This window comes from Olea europaea, chromosome 20 (genome assembly GCF_002742605.1).
Source record: "Olea europaea var. sylvestris chromosome 20, O_europaea_v1, whole genome shotgun sequence".
Taxonomy (NCBI): Eukaryota; Viridiplantae; Streptophyta; class Magnoliopsida; order Lamiales; family Oleaceae; genus Olea; species Olea europaea.
The window spans coordinates 19,285,942-19,294,290 of NC_036256.1; the positions used below are offsets into that span (position 1 = coordinate 19,285,942).

Genomic DNA, 8,349 nt, shown 5'->3' on the forward strand with positions numbered 1-8,349 from the left:
GGTAAGGTTCATGGCAGGTAGTTCTGAATTGCTTCTATTGAGGGTCAGTATTTTTCCTCTACCATAACTTTGATCTTGGCGTACCTGTTGATTGGCATGGAAAAATATTGCTTTAAAGTGATCAAAACTCCTGTAAAAAAATATAAACTTATCACCGCCTTAATAATGCCAGAAAAGACAAATGCATGCTTAATGTGTTCTCAATCACTTTTAAGCAACACTACTTGGCATAGTCTCAAATATTGTGTAATGTGATCTCTAAAATTGCTTGACATGTTAACAAAAAAATTTGAAATACTTAAAATCGTTTCAACTATTGGATTGAACATGACGAACACCTTGGGCCAACTAACAACACTTTTAAGCCTCAACTTTTTGAACCATCGATTTGTGGCTCCTAGTTACGCGAGGATGAAAGCTCAGCACTTCAAGCGACATTGGCTCCATTCAACGTTACTTACATTTTATGTGTGTGGGAGATTAGCAAGAGCCCCTCTCCATCATACATTGAGACGGTTCGCATCTTAAACCTCCCAGGTGTGGACAAAACTCCTTAAGGCATCCAAGAAGAGTGTGTCATCTTATCATCACGGTCCTCTGCTGGGACAATCGCTTTTTATTTCTTTCCTATCTCTTGCTTCAATACTCAGTTATTAACAACTAGTTGTTCTCTCCTTTTGCATTGAATACTAATCATGGTTTGAAACACCCAATTGAAATCCACCTTAAGGCTTGTGAGGCGTGCAAAAAAGGCCTCAAGACGCTGATTGTTAGATGGTTTTAGGAGGCGTATGCCTCAGTTGTGTGAGACATACACCTCACAGCACAGCCTCAGTGCTTTTGGCCCACAAAAGATATAATCTGATAAACCCTGTTGATAATAGCGCACTGCACACTAAAATATTAAAGAATTATTTCTAACAGACCCAATTTGGGAGTACTCCACATTGCCTCTACCAACAAAAATTATAGTTTATAAGTTTTTCTTTTATTTGCTTGCACACTTCAAATTGTTCAATTAAAAATTTGAAGACCGTTTATGATGTTTATAATGTATTATACTATTATGCACTTATTTTGCATCCAGAAAGATAGACCATCAAAAGATTAAGAATTGTGAATAAATCCATCTAATACCCAAACTGTGGATCTAAAACGATTATTCACTGATCGAAGCAATCGATGTGATAGCAACTTCTCCCTATTGAAATCGCCTGTCAACCAAGCAATTTAGTATAATGCAGCCCATGCCATTATTCATGAATTTTGAGCAGACAATTATAAATTAACTGAGAAAAACATATACCCAAAGACGAGAAACCAAGTCTAACCTGGATACAACACAACGGAGACGAAGCGAATGCGAATTATAGATTTGGGCTACGTCATAGGCTACTGTGACGAATGAGAGGGAGGAGCGCCTTATGACTGAGAAATGGGTTTGATCATGTTTGAGAGAAGTGTTTACAAAGAGTATTTAGTTGACAATCTCGCGCGACACCAAGGTGACATTGAATGATGGTCAATTTTATTTAACATCTTTTGACCCCATTATTTCAATTTATAATTTTGAAATGGTATTTTTTTGAATAATGTGTAGTTGAAAAATAAAAAAAAAAATTCGATTTATATTCAATATTATTTTATAAAAAATTGTGTGGTTGAAAATAAGAGGGGAAATTATAATTTAAAATAATGGAGGCCAAATGGAATTCATTCAGCATCATCTAACGCCAACTAAATTGGGATCGTAATCTCAATGAAACTACATAACATTATTCGTTTACAAAAGGTTTTCATCAAGGGTTGATAAGTGGTTATTTCATGTACTTAATTTAATACTAAAATTGCGAATCTCATCCATGTATATTTAGAAGTTAATTGTCCCAATAATTAATGAATCTAGATCTCTTTCCTCGATTATTTCCTGATGTTTAAAATATTGAATTTTAGCCATTAAACTTATCCAACCATTGAACATTATTTTACCAACATAACATCTGTTTTAAACCTCTAACGAAATTAGTAAAGTGGCTAATGGAATGCACGGGGTGGTACCCATCAACTGTTATCAAATTGCCAAGTAAGAAGGAGTCTTTCATTGCTCACTAAGCTTTGGAACACATTTTCAATTGCTCATTGTACTTCAAAAAATATCTTCGATAGAACTTTGAAGTGGTCGTTGATTATTAAACTCATAAAAATGAATTAGATATATGGTCGTTAATAAACATGTATCGCAAGCATACATGTCGCATACAAGTAATAAAGTTGTCGAATGAGCCCGAACTGTTGATCCCACAAGGAATGCTTACTCAATTACATAATAGTTGAATTTAATTATAATAGCGAAACATACAATAAATTTGAATTTTTGCAAATGATGAAAATAGCATAAAACTCTACAAAAATAAAGAAAATATCAAGTAATAAAAATGAGGAAATCTTATTTCCATGATTGTTGGGATGATCAAAAACACAGACGCAAGTCCAATGATTATTGTGACAATTAACTCGACATTTAGTCCGTGTTTAATACGTATAAAAAATAAATTTTTAATAAATTCTGATAAAAAATCAAATGAAATTTATATTCTATATTTGTAAGTGTAGATAATATAAAATATGTAATTAAAAGTAATTATTAGCTTTAATTTAAATTTCCATTAATTTTTTAACAAATAATGCTATTTGTACACATAATATGTCTAGATAAATAAATTGGCTTATAACTCTAAGCAGAATTGGAAATTTTGATTAATGCAGCCCACTGAATTTTAAAATTTTAAATACAACATGAGAAGAAAAATTGCTACCGCCCTGCTGTGTACAAATTAAAATATAGATTTCAATATAAATCAAAATCAATAATTAATTTTAACAACATCTTTTATAAAACCCACAACTTTTCGACCACACATTTCATCAAGTATCAAAATCTACTAAAAATCTAATTTTAATTCCAACCAAACAGAAGGCTTAATTTCATGTTATCGCACGGACAAGTCAGTGGATCAAGGGACTCCCCTCAAACTCCGTAATTTCCTATGGTTTATTTATCAGTTTACTTCGTATCACTGTGGTGCATTCATAATCAAAGCAGGGCATATACAAAGAATAATTCATCGCACATATATTGAAAAAAAATAAAATAAAAAATAGTAAGCAACTTCTATAGTAATTAGTAAGGCATACAAGACAATATTTATAAATTCTAAAGAGAAGGATAAAATCTCTCATGTATTTCACACTTTCAGTCAAGTTCACACCAAAATATTTATTGATTAGATTTAGTATGCACGATCCCAATCTCCTACTCGAGTGAATAGGATAAAAACTTCTCGCTGTTGAATTGACAAAAAATCCATTTCAAAAAATCATAACTAAAGTTCTCTTACTACATGAGTAGTAGAAAGTTTTTATCCAGCCATTGGAGGCAGGAAATTAATTCTATTAGTATGCATGATTACACAGTAGATAACAATACAACAAAGAACTAACGCATGTTAACTTCTTTGCTTTGTCACATCTAAGTTACTAGACATGCAATAAAATGTTCAAAATGCAGGAAAAAGACACCCATTGGACACCTTCCAATTCTTAGAGGGCGTCAACAAAAACTCTTTCACAAAATTGAGTGCAGTCTAAAGTAAGTGAACTTTTTTAAGCTTTAGACAAACATGTTCTTTATCTGCCTCCTATTTTATGCATCTCATGCAAATTTAGAAACAGGCAAGGGGAAAACACTGTAAAAAGCCAATGGCTCAGAATAACATAGCTCCAGTTTGTGGATGTAATAAACAGGAAGATATCCAAAGGGTTCCCAAGGCCGATGAAATAGCAAATACAAAGGGGTTACTGGTCTAAGTTTCAAACATGTGATCAAATGAAATTGAATAAAATGTCACATATTTAGAAACTGTCTGAGCTACCATGAGCCCTCAGCGCCAAGGGTAGGATTCTCGAAAGCAGAGAAATTCCAAAAAGTCTTCAATGAATAGGGGGGAGAAATTGTTACTCCCTCTTCTGTGATTTTTGCAATCTGCATTTACACAATCAATTCTGTGTCATGGAAATATTCATCTCACAAGAAAGTTCGACCTAATATCATGTCACTTGAAACATTCCACTGTATCAACTACTTTGGCTTAAATAAGGATATCCTCAGGCAGCAAAGTTTGAAGAATTAAGCCTTCCCCTTCAACAAACTCAATATAATTTAACGTAATATATTTTTGATAAAATGAAACTATGCTTACCTAGAGGAAAAAACTAACAGAGAAATGGCACCAATAATATACAAGTCACAACAAAGACAGCTCCCAATAACTTTGCTTAGCTCAAACTACAGCAAAATCTAGCTCATCTTAAAGATTAAAATCAAGTAATATTTACCAAAAATTATAACAAAAGTTCACTTCATCCACTTCCAATGCAATGCATAAATCACATTGTGTGAAACGGGTAATGGGCTTCGATTACCTCTTATATCCTCCCCCATCCATGATTTCTCAGCTGCCCTCTTTTTGGTTAGAGTAGCCAGATTAATATATAATTAGATGTTAATGTAAATGAACCATAACTATGTAATCCTATTCCTAATAGCCCTTCCTATCTGATAGAAAAGGATCACATGATCCTAAACCGATCTTACCTGGGATCGCAAATCCAAAAGGGTGGATTAATTTCGATTTTTTTGCTTTCATTCATTGTTCAGATGAGATATCCTTGGCCAAAAAAAGAAGTGACTTGGACAAAAAGAAACGAAGCGGCTTGGACAAATTTGTACCTTGTCGAAGTAAGGAACCATGGCATATATGTTTGGAATAGATTCCAATTACATAGAGCACCTCAAATTCCTTGTTTTTTGTTCCTTTTTTCAATTCTATGCATAAGATATTTGCATGGAACAACTATGTGGTTTAGCTGGTTAGATGTAAAAAACTTTATTGTCATGATATATAAGTTAGTCTTGAATCCTTGTGATGTTTCTAGTTGCTCCAAATTTTAAGCGACAAGCAAGAGGCTGCAGAAAATAATCAGACATCATATAGTACAAGAGTTTTCAGGAAGTCATGAAGTATGTATTCCACATAGGGAGAACAAAACCTGAAGTTTGTTGACAGCCGATCTATCGCGATACAGAAGCACGCGCATGCATTTTTCCAGCAGTATGACACCTTCTTCAAACGTCAAGTTCTCACGCCATTCATCACGGAGAAGAGGTCGTGCAAGGTGATTACCAAACCCAGTAGCCACATGGTTGTCCTCATAATGAACACCAATCATACTGACCTGGAAGTTCACATAATTTTAGACAAATCTAGCCCCAACTTCCCAAAAAAAGAAAAAAATTAACTTATAACGCTAAAATTATAAATGTAAACCAAGTAAATATGCACAGAAATTTACCGTTCCAAGATATTTCTGACCATTTTTCACCCCTCCCAGTACAAGTGAATTCCAGAGAGGGTTGAACTTATTGCGGCGATTATACATGACCCGGGTTAGATAGTTGTGCACCTCTTTAGGACCCAGTGAATTCCCATCATCCCACATGTTATCAGACAAGCTACATACACAAATCATGAATAAAAAAGAGTCGAATTTTCACACAAAGATATGCCAATTTCTATAAGACTAGGTAATGATATACCAACAGATATAGGGACAAGAACATGGATTAGTTTAAAATTAATTATTCTGTAAAGAAGTTGCTGAGAACAATTACATAAGATCATCAAGATAACGCATTATTTCCTGAAAATCACTGATTTCACCGCTCGCTCCAATGAGAGAATGTTTTCCCACAGGCTTCAATCGTTCAACACTCTTGTAACGCAATGTAGATCCATAAGAACCTATAAATGAAATTATAAAAGCATTTGACTCAGAACAAAGTGGACACATAGTTACATATAAAACATAACATCAAAAGGAAGAATAACACATATAGCGATTCCATGCTAGATATATGAGACCCATGAGTGCATCTTCCTCCCTCAACATTACTATGTAAAAATTATCCCTTGACAGTTGCTTGTATCATCTGCAAACCTACGTGTCTAGATTCAATAACTATCAATTTAGCTCACGTAACATGCTTAATTGTGATTTTGTTTCCATCTGCCACCTCTAGCTCCATCCAACACAACTTGCTGAATTTTGCATTAATGTAATAAAACTCATTTCCATCTTAAACTGAAGCCCTAGTAGCCATCGTTAATATGCCTAAACCATCTTACTCAATTCTCTCATAAAGGATACTCTGGCATGACTTTATCTGCTTGCATATATTCTTAATTCTTCTTCTAGCTGTTTGTTAAAACCACATGTCCATCCAAACTTTCTCTTATCAACTACACTCAAATTATGTTAACACTCCTCAATTACCCAATATCATTTAAGAAAAACACCTTCAATAAATAATGCAGGAAAAGGCAACCAAAAGAGACGGTGAAACGAGAATAACCAATACACGTAAGAAAATGTGTTCACAACTCATGAGAGAGTATAATAGTTTAAAACGCATTTCAACCACAGGACAAACAGACACATCTATATTGATCAAATGTACAACTCGTTTTCCAGCTCAGAGAATAAAAGGGCACACTCTCAGCATAACTTTTCCCCACTAACTTTTCCATCACTGGCATGTGAAGCTATCAGGAGTGATAATAGTTACTAATTATACGTTTTACAACAACTAATCTTATAAAACTCCAACCAGGCCAGCATTGAACTGGTAGAAGATCAATATCAAAGAAAATGCAGATTATTGCATACACATGTGCAGGCCTAAATACATATGCATGCCCACACAATTATATCTGACTGATTACAAATCGCAAAATAAAACGTGGATTCAGGATCTGACCTCCCATATCGGCGGCCAATAGTATACCATCCTTGTATTTGATGCCAACCACTGAAGTCCCTGTCACGTACGGATACCTACACCGCCGAATCATAAACATATAATTTGGGAAGAAAAAATTATAATGAGAAACTGGACCCAAAAAATTAACCACGTCTTCCAAACATAGAACAAATCGACAATTTTCATTAAAAACGTTAAGATAACTTCCACCAACTTAATAGACCTAACTTTACCAATTTTGAAAATCGATCGTCTAGAAGCCTAGAACCCTAGTTTCTTCTAATCCCGTCAAAATCAAACGATCAGATTTTCGTACGTAGAGAGAAAGAAAAAACATACAGTGTTCTTTGAGAATCTGCTTCAGAGCTGATCAAGCTGTTGGTGGCCGGATTTGAATCGAAAGACTGCAATTAATTTTAACCCAAAACATAATCAAAAACAAGAAATCTATTATCTAAATTAATATTTGTACGTTATAGGAGGATACCAAATCGAGTAGAACTTACATTCATATCCACGATGCCTAATATAATGTGAATTTTGATGATTTTGAAAGAGTTCAAAGCTGCTCTCACTAGATAAAAATGTGACTGGCTTTAGCATAGATTTGTTTTAAGAACTCAGGCTTTCCCTTTTCTCAAGAAAAGTCTGGGCTTAAGTTTGTGGCCCAGTAAGGTATGTAATGCAAAATTAGAAAGGAAATTGGCAAAATTAAGCCCCGGTTTTCTAGAAATGAAAATGGATGGAATAATATTTTTTTGAAAAATAAGTGATTGAAAATGAAAGAAATTTTTTCGATTTACGTGTAATATTATTTTATGGAATGTGTGGTTAAAAATATGAAAGAGAAAAATGAAATGTAATGTAATGAAATTTAATGGAGGCTAAGAGACTGTCCTTTTCGTCCTTCAATTTTTAAGTTTTGAGTTTTGGCCCTTGTTTGATCTTCATTCTTTAGAAAAAATGAATTTTTCTACAGTATTTTGACATTATTTTAACCACACATTCTTCAATAAAATAATATTACACGCAAATCCAAAAAATTTCCTTATTTTTTAACCACACATCTCTCATCAATACACTATTCAAAAATTTATTTTTCCCCTCAAAATGGGGTTCAAACAAACGCTTGAATTCATTTTGGTTTTATGTTTTGAATGTCTGTTTTGAAACTATTGAAGATACATTCTTTTTGTCATTTTGAAAAAATGTTTCTTAAAACATAAAATTGAAAATGCGTTTACCTTTTACTCATTCTTTTTGTCTTCTACCATGGGCGATTTTCGCCCCATCCATGAGTCGCTATCTTCTACCTCACAAACTGACCACTACCCACCACCTAGACTACTAGATCCTAGCATCACTTGAACCCCCTCACCTTCCTCTACTGCATCCGATGATTATTTGGCCAAGAACCTACTGGAAACAGCCCCAACAAACAGTGCTACCACTCACAATTTCGATCCTAT

At 34.0% G+C, this 8,349-nt stretch overlaps 2 protein-coding genes across 3 annotated transcripts in view; both read right to left on the reverse strand.

Moving 5' to 3' along the window:
* LOC111369921 (GPI mannosyltransferase 1-like) overlaps positions 1-1,492 on the reverse strand; it is a 6,317-nt gene extending 4,825 nt beyond the window's left edge. The window contains exons 1-2 of one of the 2 annotated variants that reach the window (XM_022991651.1): positions 1,332-1,492; positions 85-130 (exon numbers count right to left, since the gene is read on the reverse strand). The gene's annotated coding sequence lies outside the window, so the exon portion shown is untranslated. The remainder of the gene's footprint in view (positions 1-84; positions 131-1,331) is intronic. The other variant, XM_022991650.1, reaches the window with a different exon arrangement.
* A 2,245-nt stretch (positions 1,493-3,737) lies between these two features.
* On the reverse strand, positions 3,738-7,539 carry LOC111369923 (proteasome subunit beta type-4). Its single transcript, XM_022991654.1, has 7 exons — positions 7,387-7,539; positions 7,220-7,284; positions 6,878-6,954; positions 5,732-5,861; positions 5,413-5,572; positions 5,110-5,295; positions 3,738-4,042 (listed from the first exon to the last, which is right to left on the reverse strand). The coding sequence occupies exons 1-7, from the start codon at positions 7,390-7,392 to the stop codon at positions 3,929-3,931; spliced, it is 738 nt and encodes a 245-aa protein (XP_022847422.1). The 5' UTR covers positions 7,393-7,539; the 3' UTR covers positions 3,738-3,928.
* Between the last annotated feature and the right edge of the window lie 810 nt (positions 7,540-8,349).